The 16817-nt window shown below is 42.5% G+C and overlaps 1 protein-coding gene across 1 annotated transcript; it reads left to right on the forward strand.

Annotated features, from left to right (window-relative positions):
- Positions 1 to 10: 10 nt before the first annotated feature.
- LOC307219213 (uncharacterized protein) lies at positions 11 to 14112 on the forward strand (the record flags this gene model as incomplete). Its single annotated transcript, XM_079982213.1, has 22 exons — positions 11 to 22; positions 75 to 116; positions 895 to 933; positions 1155 to 1178; positions 1656 to 1694; positions 2856 to 2876; positions 4387 to 4422; positions 4748 to 4801; positions 5109 to 5138; positions 5693 to 5728; positions 7315 to 7362; positions 7932 to 7982; positions 8414 to 8461; positions 8561 to 8608; positions 8960 to 9007; positions 9626 to 9670; positions 10147 to 10188; positions 11120 to 11152; positions 11770 to 11862; positions 12420 to 12461; positions 13077 to 13118; positions 13895 to 14112. 21 exons carry the CDS (start codon positions 11 to 13, stop codon positions 13113 to 13115), a joined length of 870 nt encoding a protein of 289 aa, XP_079838339.1. The 3' UTR covers positions 13116 to 13118; positions 13895 to 14112.
- Positions 14113 to 16817: the final 2705 nt, after the last annotated feature.

The raw sequence follows: 16817 nt of genomic DNA on the forward strand, positions 1-16817 counted from the left end.
TACCATATCCATGTGCACTGACGTGCCTGCTGACCAACAAAAAAATAGACAACTGGCTTTTCTTTTGCTCACAGGGAGGAGTTGCAGGCGTGTACAACAAATTTGGCTGCAGAGATGTAAGTACTAGTATGCCTCTTTCTTTTGTGTTTTATTCCTGTTCCCTGCTCAACAATGCAGGGAAAGCTGCCATATACTATGTCAGCCTATTGGTCAATTTCACTCAGTATTGTCTGTATATCAAGGGTAAAGGTAAAGGTAAAGGGACCCCTGACCATTAGGTCCAGTCACGGATGACTCTGGGGTTGCGACGCTCATCTTGCTTTATTGGCCGAGGGAGCCGGCGTACAACTTCCAGGTCATGTGGCCAGCATGACTAAGCCACTTCTGGCAAACCAGAGCAGCGCACAGAAACGCTTTTTACCTTCCCGCCGGAGCGATACCTATTTATCTACTTGCACTTTGATGTGCTTTCGAATTGCTAGGTAGGCAGGAGCAGGGACCGAGCAATGGGAGCTTACCCCATCGTGGGGATTCGAACCGCCAACCTTCTGATAGGCAAGCCCTAGGCTCTGTGGTTTAACCCACAGTGCCACCCATGACCCTATATCAAGGGTAGGCTCTCCCTTTTAGCCGAAAGGCCGCTTGAAGTGGTTCTCATTTCTTACCAGTCCAACAGGGTGGTCTGCTATCCAGAATTCCTAGGATTTACACTGAATTTTAGCCTTATTACTACATTTTCTTGAATTCTAAAGGCTGCCCTAATAAATTTAGCTCCTGGGCCAGCCTTCCTCCACTAAGCATCCAGTTACAGAGCTTATCATTTTCTTTCCCAAAGTATGCCTCTGGTTAAATTATACCATTCAGGAAATTAAGGGAGTTTTGGTTTGTTTACAGAATGCAGCTGCTTCCGGCAGTCAGTCTTCATATGGCCAGGTAAGAACGCTTTCCACATTATTATTTATTTTACAAGTATAAACTTTCTCCAAAGTTTAATGACTCAATTTACATCTTCAAAAAGGTAGATGTGTGCTGAGTTGCGATCTTGACAGGGAGCAAACCATGCTCAAGATCTAGGTGCAAAACTGCTTTGTTGATGAGTTGATGCATGGTATTTCAAGCGATTTTAACTAACGTTTATATTCTATATCTTACAGTCGGTTTCCACCAGCAAAGTAAAGGTATGTAGGTGATTTTTTTCCTTCCTTTCCAATAAAAATTTAAATGCTGGCAAACATTGATTGATCCTTGCTTCAGCAAGCCAAAGTTTTATACATGTTTTGCTGTGAGGGAATCGGTTACAGTAGTCTTTTCTTTAAGAGATTGTGTGTCCATCCGTTTTAGCCTCTTGGAATCTACAAAAGGACCTCTTTGTGCTCTTAACATTGGTAATAGCAAAGGGCTGTCATTACCCACAAAATACCTTCTTTTGGGGGAAATGGCAGATCTTGCAAGAAAATTAAAACTGGGAAATAGGAGGGGAGATTATTTACTGAACTTCCTAGCTGTATGCTATTAGTATATAGAACGTGAATCTGCAGTGCTACATCTCCTCTCTTTCTGAGTATTTTGAAGACCTTTTTTGTTTCTTTGTTCAAAAAGCAGGGTAAACCACCAACACTTAATTAAAAAATACCCTACTTTTTTCTCATTAACAGGTTGTGACCTACCCAGACAGCAAACCTTTCCCACCTGAGGTAAACACTATTCTGTGCTGCATTTGTTCGTTTGATTGATTTAAATTGTACCATTTAATGTAATTAAAATCTCTAAGCAGGTTACAATAAAAATGCAAATAATGTTCAGTTAAGGTAACCTTTAAAAAACTGGATTGAAAACGATCTCAAAACAGAACTGTGTATCACAGATCACACTGAGCCCTGACCTAGTAGAAGTTAGGGTCCATGAAGCTACTGGTGGGGACCCCTGGGGCTCCCCAGATGTTATAGGACTACAACTCCCAGCATCCCTGACCATTAGTCATATTAGCTCATGGCAGTTTGAGGCTCGTGACACCTGGTTGGCTACACCTGGTTCTCCTTTCGTAGTTTATACTCAGCTGTGCTGAGCAAAACGGGTGTGTGGAGAAAGAGAGTTGAACAACTTTCCCCATCTGCTGTTTGACTCTCCTGACTCACTCCTACCCTGAACATTTTTTTCCAAGCGAGCTTACTTTTGGGATCAGATCTACGGATGAATGAATCTGTCCATTTCCATTTCTCTCAGTTTCTCATATTTCAATTCAGTTCTTTGCATTTCCACACCAGTTTGTAATTTTTCAAATAAAGAAATCCCCATCAAAATTGATCAGGATTTTCATGTGAAGTATTAAAAACAAACACTTTTTTTTGCATGCAGTTTCCCCCTAATACATATTTTTGAAGCTGTTTTCCCTAATACAATGCATTTTGTATGCTACTTTCACATCCATTTTTATGTACTCTTCCGCCCTAATATTTGCATTGTTGTACACATTGGCTGAACTGCATTGCAAAATTCGGAGACTTGCACATTTTAAAGGATAGCTGTGTCTCAGTTTGCATATTAGTTCCAGAAGTATAATTAGGTACTCCTTCAATAAAATTAAAACTATATCTAATTTCTCTCCCATTCCTACTTAAAACTGAAGGGGGGGAAACATGTTAAGGACAGATAGTAGGGACATCGGTCACAGGCAGCAGGATGATTAAGTGCTTGGGATCAAGTTGTTTCTACAGAGTTGGCACAATAAAAGGAACCTATAATGAGGTTGCATGTTATGCTTTCGTTTAATTTTTCATCCTTGATCTTTTCTGTAAAGAACCCTTTTGCAAGTGAATAACACCATTGTGTCTCTTTGCTTTTCCATTTCCTAATAGCGTGATTCTACTTATCCATCGGTAAGCAAAACATCTCATTTGAACAGATATTTGTATGAGAGCAAATCTTATGCTGCCTACCTCCCAACCCAATCTAACTGTGTAACCCTCTGCTTCCTTTTCATCAGCTGAGATGAGCTCTATAAGTATCCAGTTTCTCTGGAAAAGTCCCTTACCTCTGTAGTCATTTTCTGTGTTGTGAGTGGTTTCTGTGGACAGGAGCTTACAAACTTTTCCAGCTTCAAGGAATCATTTCCGTAAAGACTTGCCTGCTGAGGGAACTTCTGCACGAATGCAGAAGTTTTGGGGAAGTGTTTTAGGTTCCTGGAGTTCCTGCAGGTTGCTGGACAAGTCTATGAGGCATCGCCATTGCTCTGAATGGGCTGTAAGTGCCATCTGGAACACACCCAACACACCCTTGTGGCTGTGGTGCAAAATAGTGCCTGTTCAGGGAATTGCCTTCCTCCCCCCGCGGCAGTAGATAAGCAGAACAGACGAAAAGGGGTCTTCTTACCAGTTAGAAACTTTAATAATCACAGCGAGAGAACAAGGAACATATCTCCTAGACATGTTGGCGCTCATAATTAAGGATCACCCCCCCTTCCATCCCTATTTATCTACATCACTCCTATGTCTTGTAATCTGAGCTTTTACCCTCTGTGCTTTCTGTTCTGCCACTTTCTGAGCTCTTCTCGACTTTGTGCTGAGAGAAGGAATGCTGTCCAGAGACTGTGAATCTGATAACCCTCTCTCTTCCAGTGTTTCTTCTCCTAGCTGTTCCCCATTCAGTATTTCCCAGCTTCTGCCTTCTGAACTAGGCCCCTCTGCAAACCACTGTTCCAAATCTATAATGTCCTCCTGCTCCTGGGAAGATTCAGGATCCGGAGCAGGGGGAGGCTTTGGATCATAGAATTGTAGAACTGTAGAGTTGGGAGGGACCCCAAGCGTCATCTAGTATGACCCCCTGAAATGCAGGAATCTTTTGCCCAACGTGGGGCTCGAACCTACAATCATGCCGAAGGTCCCAGTTTCACTCCCAAACAACTCCAGCTAAGGCTGGAAACCCTGGAAAGCTGCTGCCAGTCCGGGCCTGATGGACCAATGGATTGCCTCAGTATAAGGCAGCTTCTTATGCTTGGCCTCTGATTACATGCCCAGAAGTTTGTTTTTAATAGCAGAACGATACTCATGATCCTGTCACAGAAAAATCCAGCTCCTGGTTCCCCCGCCCAGCTTTCCACCATCCTTCATATTGGCAACCTAATGAAGAAGAATAGAAAGCATTTTCATGATTACTTTTTAAAAACAACCGGGAGTGGGGATCCTTGCCGATCTACTGCAAGGAACTTGGAGCTCTCTTAGCAGATTCTCATCTAGCTTCCTTCGCTAAGGTTCTCTGCAACACAGTTTAAAAACCACGGCTATAGATGACCAGGAGTAGACAAGGGTTCAGATTACTTGCTCATATGCTTTACTGACTTTTCCACTAGCTGCATCATAGCCAAATTAAATGGTTCCAATTTTCTTTCAGAAAATTGCTAACGCTGGTGGAATAATCTATTCCCAGGTAAGAAGACTTTCTTCATCCCGTCCCAGTGCTGCTGTGTTTGTGTTATTGACAACGCTGTTTTATGAAATGTAAATTTCTCCTTTTGATCTTATCAACTCCTTTCTGTGATGATGGGCAAACAGTTTTGTTGTTTTTTTGGTGAAGCTCGTTTACAGGGTAATTGTACAGCGCCACAGTCGCTGCATGATTTCTTTTAAGTTTTCATATTTGACTGTAATTTGGATGATTTTACTACTTGGAAGTCACTCTGTGTATCATTTTAATTTTTTTTAACAACAACCCCTTTCTAACTCGTCCCACCCTCATCATTCTTTCTCTACAGGGTCCCAGACCTCAAGGTGGTTCATCGGAAACTGTTCGTATTACCGTACAGGAGGTAACTATTGTTCAGTGACAAAGGAAATTTGGCATGGGGGAAATAAAGTTTCCCAGTTATGGGCATTGTAGTAAGCCAGTCCTGGTTTTAAACTTATTTCTGTTTTACTTCTGTGTCTTAAAACAGAAGCTTCACCAAAATGCAATGGGGGTGGTTGGGTTGAAAAGGGGGGCGCAGTTTTTGGCTACATCTATTAGCCAATGTGTTGAAGAGGAGAAATAGGAATATACTATAAATGTGAAGTATGTTACATTGAAACAGGCACATAAGCAGCCAGCTCCCTGATTTCTTGATTTGGTTTTCACAGGGTGGGAAAGGTAGTCTGGCTTGTGATAAGGTGAGTGATTCGTCTCCACCATAACTTGTTTATATTTATGTTTTATTATAACATTACTATTTTTCCCCCTATGTGGTGTGCTTATGCAGTGGCCTGGATTTTTTTTTTTAAAAAAAAACCTGATAAAAGACTGTCATCCTAAGAAGGTTTAGAACAGGCAAAAGGAAACGCTCCTTCATAGAGCACATAGTCAAACTATGGAAGTTGCCACAGATGGTGCGATGGTTACCAAAATGGGGTTTAATGGTGGGAAATGGAGGGAAAGGTTATTACTGGCTACTAGTCATGATGGCAATATATGTACCAACCCCCTATCCTCCCCGGGGACAATCCACTTCAGGCCATTTTACAGGGAAGGGGGATTGTGGCAAATTCACTCCCCACCTCTAGAGTAGCAGCAGCATATTTGTGGTGGCAACATACCACCTCCAGAGCCCACAAATTGGAGCTTTCGAATCCGCACAGGATCTAGAAACATTTATTGTTTTGATGTCTTAAAGGTTGTGTTCAGACAACCTGTTTCTCAATGAAGTAATTCCTTTCCTCTTTTACAGACTTCACCCGCCTATAACGTCAAGATTTGTAATCAGGTAAGCACCTCCATTCCACATTACCTTGGATTTGACTGGATGGTGTTCATAGTTTTAAATACATTAATAAATATTGTATCCTTGTTTTGCTCCCCCCCCCCATTTCTTAAATAAACTCTGAAATAGGGATGGAAAGAGCTTTCAATTTTGATCCTCTTATTTGATCATTTTCCCCACCTTAAATTTAGTTCTCCACATTTCTGCAGCAAATTGCAATTTATCTTCTTTTTAATTCCTCTTGAAAATTCATCAGAATTTTAGAGCCAATTTCTCCTCAGAAACACATTTTCATATGCACTTTTGACTAATGTACATGTTTTAACAAATACATTTTCCCCAATACATTTTTATATATTATATATTTTGTAAAATATTTTCATATTTATGCATACTCTCGTCATATATGCATTTTTGTAATGACCGCTCCCCACTTAAAACGGGGGGCGCCCTTTGCGTGGACGCGTGCAGCCCTGGATCTGGAGTGGCCCCATCAGCATAGGCTTTGCCTTCCCTCAGGTGGGATACCTGGAGGTCCCCGCCTACCCCAGTGAGTTGTCCAATCCCACCTGGGGGAAGCGTTGCCAGGGAAACCAGGCCAGGTAGGGGGAGGGATTACCTGCCCACACAATAGAGGGTGGATCTTACCTGGTAATCCTCACTTGGCTCCAGAGCTTCTCCCACCCTACCCACCCTCAGTTAATGTCTTCTTTTGCAGGTTAACTTTTCTTCATAGGTTTTGCAGGTTAACCTGCGGGCGCTGCTACGATAAGGTCGCTGTTAAAGGGCCGGAAAGGAATTTCCCTGCATTGGCAGGTTTCGCCTTTCCTGTAGCAAAACGTCACAACTTTGGTGGTATCAGGCCTTGGGCGGAATCCTTTAGTCCATCTTCCTCTTTGCGGCGGCGATACCAGGGTTCCCCGTTAAAGGGGTTTTTGAAGGGAGGCTTTGGCCGTACGCCGAAAGGTCGTCATTGCTCTCCCCTGCGGCGGCGTAACGGGGGCGGCTATCTCTGCTTGAATATATGTTCTCCAGAGCCAGCCTATCCCCCCCCCCCACACACACTGGATAACCCTGATGCTCCCTAGGTCCCCGGCTGGGGACTGGGGAGGGAGAACGCCCAATGCCTGAGCCAAGGTCTACCCACATTTGAAATTTAATAAAGTTGTGGCCAATTTAATCCCATAGCACGTTGTCTAGAGTCGTTATTCCACATGACGGGGGGGACCACTCGGGATCTGGGGACTCCGCCTGTCCACGCAAACACTGTTGGGTTAGAGAACTGCATTTCAAAATTTGGTTAATTACAGATTTTGAAACACAGCTGTGTTTTGGTTCTCCTTCTGTTCAGGAAAATGTGAATTTGATAAATTTGCCTTTAAATGCGAACTTTTGTGAATTTCTCTCCGATATCTACTCTAAAGTAAATGTTTCCATTTTGGATTGGCCTTTTTAATCAAGGACATCTGTTTTCATTATATAGTAGTAAGGTTTATATAAAATGTTGCTTGCTTTTCCGAAATAAAATTCAACTGCCAAAAATTTTGGTCAAGAATAGCCTTGTTGATGTCTGTTTTTCTTTATAACAGAACCAGCTTTCAAACTCGCAGAGTACCAGCTCCTTCGGCGGCACACAGGTATATAGATATACACATTCACCGTTCTATTTAAATGTTGGCTACTTTCCTGATAATGCCACTCTTAGATTGGTTGGCAATAGTATGGCTAATAGGGACAAGCAAGCAGAAGGCTGCTAATGCCCCCAAATGAATTGGGTCTTCCCTTCTATAGCAGGTGCCAACAGTGGTTCTTTGTGTACCCAATAATAAAGTCCTTCCACAGTGCAATTCTGTAGAGCAGAGTCCCATTTAATTTGGTGGGATTAACTCTCAGGTAAAGCACCCTGCTTTCCAGGGAACAAGCCTCATCAAATTCAGAGGCGTTTACTTCTGAGTAGGCATGGTTAGGACTGCAGTGGAAGTGTAGACAATCCCTAAGTGACACTGATCTCAGTTGTATCTGGGTTAAGTCTGGAATTTCCTGTTGATGTTCTGTTCTTGTTGGAGAGACACTAAGATCCTAGCTTCCTGGCTGGTATGTCCTCTAAGACAGGATAGAGTTGTGTGACCTGAACTGGAATAATAATTTTGTGTGCGATTTTTATAGGAAAGCAGCTTCAATAACCCTCATCATTCTTTCTCTACAGGGTTTGAAACCTCAGGGTGGCTCATCAGAAACTGTCCGTGTTACCATCCAGGTAACTATTAGGGTTATGCAAAGAAAATACACACACACAACCCTTGGCACCTGCTGGGTAGTGTTAGCTTGGTGGCATGTACTGAAATTGTACTTCCTCACGGATCCTTGGTGGAGGGTTGCCTTACCTTGTTTTCTGAACCTTGGTTGACTGATCCATCGCCTATGAGAAGGAAAATAAATGCTTCAGTTTTCATCAGACTTGTATGAACCTTTTAAGCTGAGTAACTCCTTCTGAAGATATCAGTGCTGCCAGATTTCAGTCACATAGGGACAGGGTTTTTGTGTGTGCTAGGTACCTCTTTAAAGCAAGGATCTTTCATGCAGAGGGCTGGATTTTAATGTAGCCCAACCTTCTGAGGGCCACATTTGAAGGGAAGGCAAAAAGAATGACTAACAATAGTGCGGCTGATGTCTTGTTTTTCTTCACAGGAGGGTCAGCCTTCAGGATCACAGGGCGGTAGCTCTGTTAGCATACAGGTATATACTTATATATTATACACTTTATAGCAAATGTCGACTTTATCTCAAAAATGTTAACTCACAGCAGCAAGGTTGATGTCTTGTTTTTCTTCACAGGGGGGTCGGCCTTCAGGATCACAGGGCGGTAGCTCTGTTAGCATACAGGTATATACTTATATATTATACACTTTATAGCAAATGTTGACTGTTATGTACTGAAGTTCTCACCCTGGGCCAGCAGGGGGATACTGTAGATAGTTATGCAAATGAAGGATCGAAAGTGACGTTCAGTGATTGGATAGTTTTAGAAACTTGTTACAGTAACGTGGTACTGGAGCTCTATATAAGCAGGCTGACTGAGCCCTTCAGTTCAGTTCTGTCCTGGCCTGTGAATAAACAAGAGCTGTTTGAAGAATCGCTGTGTCGTCTGATATGTTCACCCACAACTTAACATTGACTTTATCTCAAAAATATTAACTCACAGCAGCAAGGTTGATGTCTTGTTTTTCTTCACAGGGGGGTCAGCCTTCAGGATCACAGGGCGGTAGCTCTGTTGGCATACAGGTACATGCAAACACATATATACTTCATATCAAATGTGAGGAGCAGATGGGGCTCATTAACCTGGGAAGGTAGCCCATCTGGGAGAAAGAAAACTCTGATCCTAAAGCTCTGCTGCCTTGTAGGATATCTTTGGGAGAAGAAAAAGCTAAGGAGAAAACCCCTTACAAATCTGGACTGGAGTCCTTAAGATGGTTGGATGACCTTGTAGGCCTCCTTCTAGAGAAGAAGTGGAGGTGGTGGTTCCTTGGTAGAGAGTAGAGTCTATTGGGGAGGGGGCAAAGGACGCAAGCTGTACAACACAGCAATTGTAGCTCAGCAACAATGATATCGGAAGGAAGGAAAAGTTAACAGCATGGAGATACTCTATGTCTCCTGAAATTTATGGGGAAAGTGTCTTCCAAGGAGCCACCAGGATTGTCCATTCTGGGCTCTTGGTAAATTTTTCTCCCTGGACATCAGAATGAGCTGCTGGTGGTGGCTGTATAATAAGGACAGGCGAACTGCTCAATGTAAGCTGCTTTGCCAACCCTGGCTTTGTAGGGATTGGGCAAAGAAATTGGCCTGTGCTAGCCCTCCTCCACAAGATCCTTAATGGTCATTGCCTGCTTTTCTTCACAGGGCCAGTCTTCAAGCTCACAGGGCAGCAGCTCCTCTGGCAAACAGGTATATATGCATGTGAAATCATACAATTGTACAGTTGGAAGGAACCCTGAGGATTATCTAGTCCAACTCCCTGCAGTGCAGGAATACGTAGCTGTCCCACACAGGGATCGAACTTGCAACCTTGGCATTATCAGCACCATGCTCTAACCAACTGAGCTATCCAGGTTGTGTAGTGGTTTAAACAGTTTTGGACTCAGAGCTGTGAAATCTGATTTAATACCCTTGCTTAGCCCAAGATGCTGGCTGTGTGACTCCAGACCAGTCGCTTTATCTCAGGCCTAACATGTGAATGGTGGCAGTATTTTATTGTTTTGAAGTGATTTTTTTTAAATAAAAAAAATTATGGGAAGGAGTGTTAAAACAATTATAGACTGCAAGAAAACAACAGCAAACAAAACACAAATGGAGGGAATGTGTGTAGAAAATATATTACTCTGAAGGCAATAGTACATTTTTTTATTTCTTTGTTTTTAAAGCAGGGTGGATCTTATTCAACCGGTGGCAGTCCCTGTGGCAAGGTATATTCTTTTATTTGACAATATTTTGGAAGCAATCTCAGTATCGGTTGTCTTACAATAGAACAATTTGTTGAGAAAGAGAAGATGTGAGCAAAACGTAAAGTATACAATAGGGAAGCTCTGCAATTCCTTGTTACTTCTGATAGCAAACAGTACTAGAATTGGTAATATACAAATATTTGCACACAGCAGATCTTTAGATATAAATTATTCTTGGACCAATGCTGGTGTAGAATTGCTTTTCCATGGAAAGAAGTGCTATTATCTTAACCTTTATCCTGGCATGGCAACATCCCCTTTGAGGCTTTGTCTACGTGTCACCAATATGAGAATGAGTGCAGTTCTTGCCATATGTTTCATATACAGTGGTACCTCGGTTTTCAGACGTAATCCGTTCCAGAGGACTGTTCAAGTTCCAAAACATTTGAAAACCAAGGTGCAAAGGGCGGTCTGCAAAGTTAATAGAGAAAATGAAAAAAAAACCTCAGTGGAAGTGTTCGACTTCCGAGGTGCTTTCGGAAATGGAAGCATTTGCTTCTGGGTTTTCAGTGTTTGAAAACCAAAGCGTTAGACTTCTGAGATGTTCAAAAACCAAAGTACCACTGTATATTGAATGTATCACTGAAATACTTTCTCTCTCTGCTTTCTAAGGCAAGAGAGAGAGAAGGGGAAAAGGGTGGGTGCTTGTGTTTTTGCATCTCTGTGTGTGTGTGTGTGTGTGTGAGAGAGAGAGAGAGAGAGAGAGAGAGAGAGAGAGAGAATGAGAATGAAGGGCACTCTAGTCATGTGTCTGCATACATAGTGGTGCTGGTTTTAAGTACAGATGTGCTCAGATCCATGATCCAGGACTTTAAGAAACTAAAAAAAAAAGATAATTGTGTTAAAAAATGCAAACCTAACAATAACAAGAATAAACATTCATTTTAAACAGGGGATTACATATGACAGCAATCCCTGCAACCAGGTAAGATTTCCATTCTATTCACGTAAAGGACATTTGTCAATGGAACATCTAGTTTTGGGGTCTAACTAAATGCAAATATAATGGATGAAAGCATTCATGATGCTTTTTGCAACTGATGGTATTGGGTTAGCTTTAAATGATTCTGCTTTGAATACTGTTCACACCTGCCAATGTTTTGGGAGCAAACATGCTGTTTTGTTTCCATTTGGTGCATGTCCTGCTGAAATCCTACAGCTTTTCATGGTACAGTATAAATGTTCTGGGTTCCCTCTTTCCCCACTGTTCTTGCTATGCTGTTGCACAATAGTGTCCCTCTAGACAGCAATAAACATTGGGGAAGCAAGTTGAAAGCTGCTCAAGTGATCGGAATCTAAGAAGAGAAGAAGCCCAAACACATTTTGGTGTGGCAAATTCCCCAGAGTTTTGGGGAAAGGCCACGAAATAGAATATGCAGAAATAGCGTGGTGCATTATTTAGAATTTCAAACAAGCAATCTCTTGAGCAGCCAACAGCATTTGCAACTCTACCTCCGTCATAGAAATTATCGTGCATTTTCCACTCAAATAAGAGAAGATGGTAGCATTTGTGTGTGATTATTGATTTTGTGCTGCTTAAAGGGCCAAGCATCACCGCCGTCATCATCATCATCATCATCATCATCATCATCATCTTATTCATCGTCTTCTTCTTCACAAAGCACCTATGGCCAGGTAGGGGTTGTTTCCTTTAGCTGTTTCTTCCCAGTGTATGATGAATGGATGATGCACTGATTTTCAGGCACTTTAACTGGGAGAAAGGATCTGAAAATTCCCATAAGGAAGTGCACAAATGCAAAACATGGCAGCAAATGTGCTGACAGAATACTGGAAGGGCACAGGGGACCTATGCCAGAAACAGATGGCGTGCAGATCTTTAGACATTTTCATTTGGATCAGAATATAATGCATGATCAGAAAAAATCCATTGGTGCTGAGACAACATAGGACATCAGCTCACTAGAAAGTTCTCCTTCACAAACTCCATTGCACTGTTGCACATCTCCCATTCCTTTCAAGGGAGTTTGCTCGTGCAAGAAAACATTTCAGCTGTTTGTGCCCTGGGCTTCCACACATTTATAAATTTCCTTTTAAATTCCTGTGAGCCAAAATAATCTCCCCTTATTTTGAGTGCCCCCAAAAGATTCTGAACACTAGATTTCTGAAATTCAACTGACAAGAACTATTTTAATGTGTTTTCCTCCCCTCCCCACTCTGTTTGTCTTCTTTAGGGTGGCTCACAATATCAAGGCAACCCCAACGCTTGTCCTCCGGTATGTTCCATTTCTCTTAAGTTTTATTATGATTTGCTACCTGACAAAGTTATATATATATGATTCTGTCCCTCTAATGCCCTTGTCAGCAACCAAGTTTTCCTTAAAGGCCAATTTCAGAAGCAAATGATGAGAGTCAGTTAGCACCTCGGTCCTGTTACTTCTTCAAGGCAATCCAAGAGTGTTCATCAGTTGTTGTTTGTTTTCTTATATCTTTATCCTGCTTTTCTAACAAACATTGTCTGCCAAAGTGGCCCACTTCAGTAGCAAACAAACAAATGCAAGGCTTGTTCTCAGGCTTGCTAACCTAATTTTCTGTTCTGAACCATCCTGGGATCTTCGGATGAAAGGCGGTATACAAATTTTAATAATAATAATAATAATAATAATAATACAAGACACACAGAAGGGAAGGGGATTAGAGGAAACAAGCAGAGGAGGGAGATCAGTTTGACAATGCAAGGGATGACTTGTATATATGCTTGTAGTCTTGTATGGACAAAGCCGTAAGAACTACGTGTATGAGAGAAATTCAATTTCATGCACATTTAAGGGTGAACTTACATAATTCACACTTGGCAAAGTAATTTCTGATTTTGTATTTCTCTCTCTCAGGGGATAGATACTTCTTCCAACAACAGAAACAGATGCTGAGTGGTAAATATCAGTTATTATACAAAGATAAATCTCAAAGTATGATAGTCTTTTATACCTACTCTTTGAATATTGCAGAGACATTTGTATTATGGGTTGCATTTGATGGATTTTCTGTGCGATCCCAGGGAAGCTTTCCCAAACCCAAGGGAACCATATAAAGGAAGGGGCACCAGAAGATTATATGCACGAGACTTAAATTTGTTACACACCACTTGAGGCTCCAGAAAGTGAACAAACTTTCACTTAACCTAAGAATATGCCTCATAGTAAATGGTGTCCCAAATGTGATTGTAGGTGGCAACGTTTTCATTTTACCTTGACAATTCCAATAAACAATAACCACATTATGCTCGTGATAAACAAATTCACACTGTTCAGCTCCTCAAGCAACTGATGTATAATGTCAAATTTAAATGAACTGGCATGTAGATAGGCAACTTGTCTTTTGCCCATTGCTCTTAATATGAGATGGAAGTATTTAGCATTGTCTCCCGAGACAGACAGATGCCAACAACAGTTAGAACTGAGGCCTTGGTTCACATAAATGATCTCAAGATTAGGTCATTAGCTGTGTCATTCCATACAAAGAAAGTTGGATTGTTAGTAAAATGTTACCAGGAAAGAATTTCAGCAATAAGGGATATGTAGGTTGTCTTTTTTTCCTTTTTCTTTTTAAGAATCCTTCTTAAATAATAATAATAATAATATTAATAATAATAATAACAACTTTAAATGAAATAACTACAGAATGACATGGTTGTATTTATGTGTTTTAGCAATAAAGTGTTGAAACAGAAAACCGGTCTGGAGAGGAAGGATATAATTCAATAGTCACGAGAGCAACTGGAATTTCTCAAAGTTCAAATACATTGCAAAATTACCCGTCTGCAAGACACCTCCCTGACACCTCACGCTGCAGAACAGAAATGTTCGTGTTTTCACAAGTCAAAATCAGGAGTCGTGAAGTGAAATAAAAACAACTTTTTCCTTAAAATGCTCAAGTCTTTATTTTTATTGATTACATTTCTATCCATGCCTCCTCTCAAAGGAGCTCCAGGGAGTATCTTCCCCTCATTTTGCACAGAAGCCTTGCAGAATCTGCACATCCTGATAAGCTAGTCCACCACTCCCTGGTTTCTCTGCTGTCCTCCTTCACCCCAGTGAGAATATTTTACCCGCAGAGCTGGCAACCTTAACTGCAAACCAAACCTGAGGGTTGCAGGGAACAGCCGTTCAACGTGTCCAAACAGAACTGCCCCAATTGCATTGGAAGAAGGAGCAGGTTTCCTTCTTCAAAGCAAAAGGGGTGTGGGGTTGATTATGAAGACATCTCTTCTCTTCCTTCCCTGAGCTGTGTGCCTGCAGTTGCAGATCAGGGACACTAGAGGACACTGCTCCCCATTGGCGGTGCCAATAGTCCCTGACCAGCGTCACCGCAGCAAGCTGGGCTTTGCAGCTGCAAGTATAATATAACCCCATTGCACTCTAAAGCTCATACCCTTTCCAAACATGGTGTTGATGGTTGTGGCAAGAGAATTCTTAGGAGGAGAGACCAGTGGAATTGCATTGACAACCGAAGTGACTACATGTGCCAAGAAAGTATGGCTGAGTTAGCATTTTGGAACATAGCATTTTCTGGGTACCAGCCATAGAAATTTAAGGGCTATTGGCTAAGTGCTAGAGTAACGCTTGATGTCATGGTGTGTAGGAACTGTCTTGGCCTACCTACGTATGTTGGGGGAATCCTACTAATCGCAGAACAGAAAAGGCAAAGAGAAGAACCAAGAACTAATGGTTAAGAATTCTCTCCAGGAACAGAAGCAAAGGGCCGGTGCCAGACTTGGCATAGTCTGGCAGATAGGCCCCCCACTGCCAAGCCTTCGCTTTGTGGAAGGGAAATATGAGTCCCTGTGACACACATGTATGGGGTAAATAACATGAGAATCATCTGGGTGCCTGGGTTCAAAACACAAGATAAACTAGCCCTCCAGCAGGAGAGAGCCCCCAGTCAAACAGCAGTATAGCTTTAGGAATATAGGTTGTTAGACCCTTTTGTCCTGTTTAGTTGCATCCAGCGCTCCCCTCTTTTAACACCCCCCTCAATGAACAGACCACACACTGCTCAGCAGTGCTTTTTTTCTAAAAAAATCTTAAGGGGTACTCTCATTTTCCTACTCAAATTGAAATACTGCCCCTCAATGAGGCCAAACTTAGATTCACAAAATGTTTATGGGTATGCATACCCCTGTGTCCCCCCTAGAAAAAAAGCACTGCTGCTAAGTAAGTTTAAAATACTTTACTTACAAAATGCCCCAAAGGTCTGATTTGTGCATTTATCGAAGCAGCAGCAAAGAGCACACAGGCAGAATACTCTTTGGTAGAAAATACAGAGAAATCGCTTCGAAAAACGTGCTCTGAGCTTGGAGCTTGCTTAGACATGTCCTCCCTGGTGTGGTATGTGGCATGGGGAGAGAGGGAACAGGAAGAGAAGGCTTCACTCCCTCATCAGAAAAGAGGGGGGCATGACCTAGTTGAGTCTAGGAATCTTAACCCCTTCATGCATAGCTAGATTTGACTGCAATTTCCCAGACACTTTGCTGCAGCAGCAGCAGCAGCACAGCCACCTTCACCCCCACTGCTGTGGTCAGCCACAGCAGCTAAGAAGACTTTTAAAAAACTTAAGTTTGTTTGTTTTTAAGCTGCTATTGCTCAGTGGCAGCTTTCCTCCTACTAGTGGTCAGCAAGGCGGTGGCACCTCCATGACTTACCTGGAGGGAGAGGTGGCAGAGAAATCTGTGCCGTGCAAACACACTCTTGGGTGTGTCGGGTTGGTTCTGCTGGTGCCTTTGCACCAAATCAACCTCGCCCTTCTCCCTCCCAGTAAGCTTTAAGCCCCACCCCTACGGTGCTTTTGTCCTCTGCAGGTATGGCAGCTCAGCCGCAATGACTGATGAACATCATTTGAAATGGTCCATTGGTCCATACATTGGCCTTCTCCTTGCAGACATCTATGTTAGCCAAAATATGTCCAGGAAGAAGGGCCTGAGGCAAAGACTGGCACCTGTTCCCAGCCATCGTTGAGCCTTCTTCCCACAATGAATGCAGTCTCCAATACATTATTTAGAAAGAAGACCAGACATGAATTGATTCTGAATAATATACAGTGGTACCTTGGGTTATAGGTTCAGGTTACAGACTCCGCTAACCCAGAAATAGTACCTCGGGTTAAGAACTTTGCTTCAGGATGAGAACAGAAATTGCGCGGTGGCGGCATGGCAGCAGTGGGAGGCTCCATTAGCTAAAGTGGTACCTTAGGTTACGAACAATTTCAGGTTAAGAACGGACCTCCTGAACGAATTAAGTTCTTAACCTGAGGTACCACTGTACTTAGTGCTTGTACTAAGTGCATGTAGTTGTCACGAATCTTAAAACTTTAGGACAGTGGTGGGGCCCTCGGGAGCAACCAGGGGTGGGACAGGTAAAAACATGACTAGGCCAAAAAGGGGCACCTGGAAAGGCCTCCCCATAGTGCCTTGTGCAGCCCCAACAACCAGTCCTTGCAGACCACCAGCTGTTTGCTGATGTTTCAAAGTGCTGCACACTCCAGAAGATTAAAACAAGTCACCTAGCACCAGTGTGCCATCAAGTGACTGGCAGGTGGGTTAACTTGGCCCATGAGGCATGGGGAAATTAGGATCC

Source organism: Podarcis cretensis (assembly GCF_951804945.1).
Source record: "Podarcis cretensis genome assembly, chromosome: 6".
NCBI classification, from domain to species: domain Eukaryota; kingdom Metazoa; phylum Chordata; class Lepidosauria; order Squamata; family Lacertidae; genus Podarcis; species Podarcis cretensis.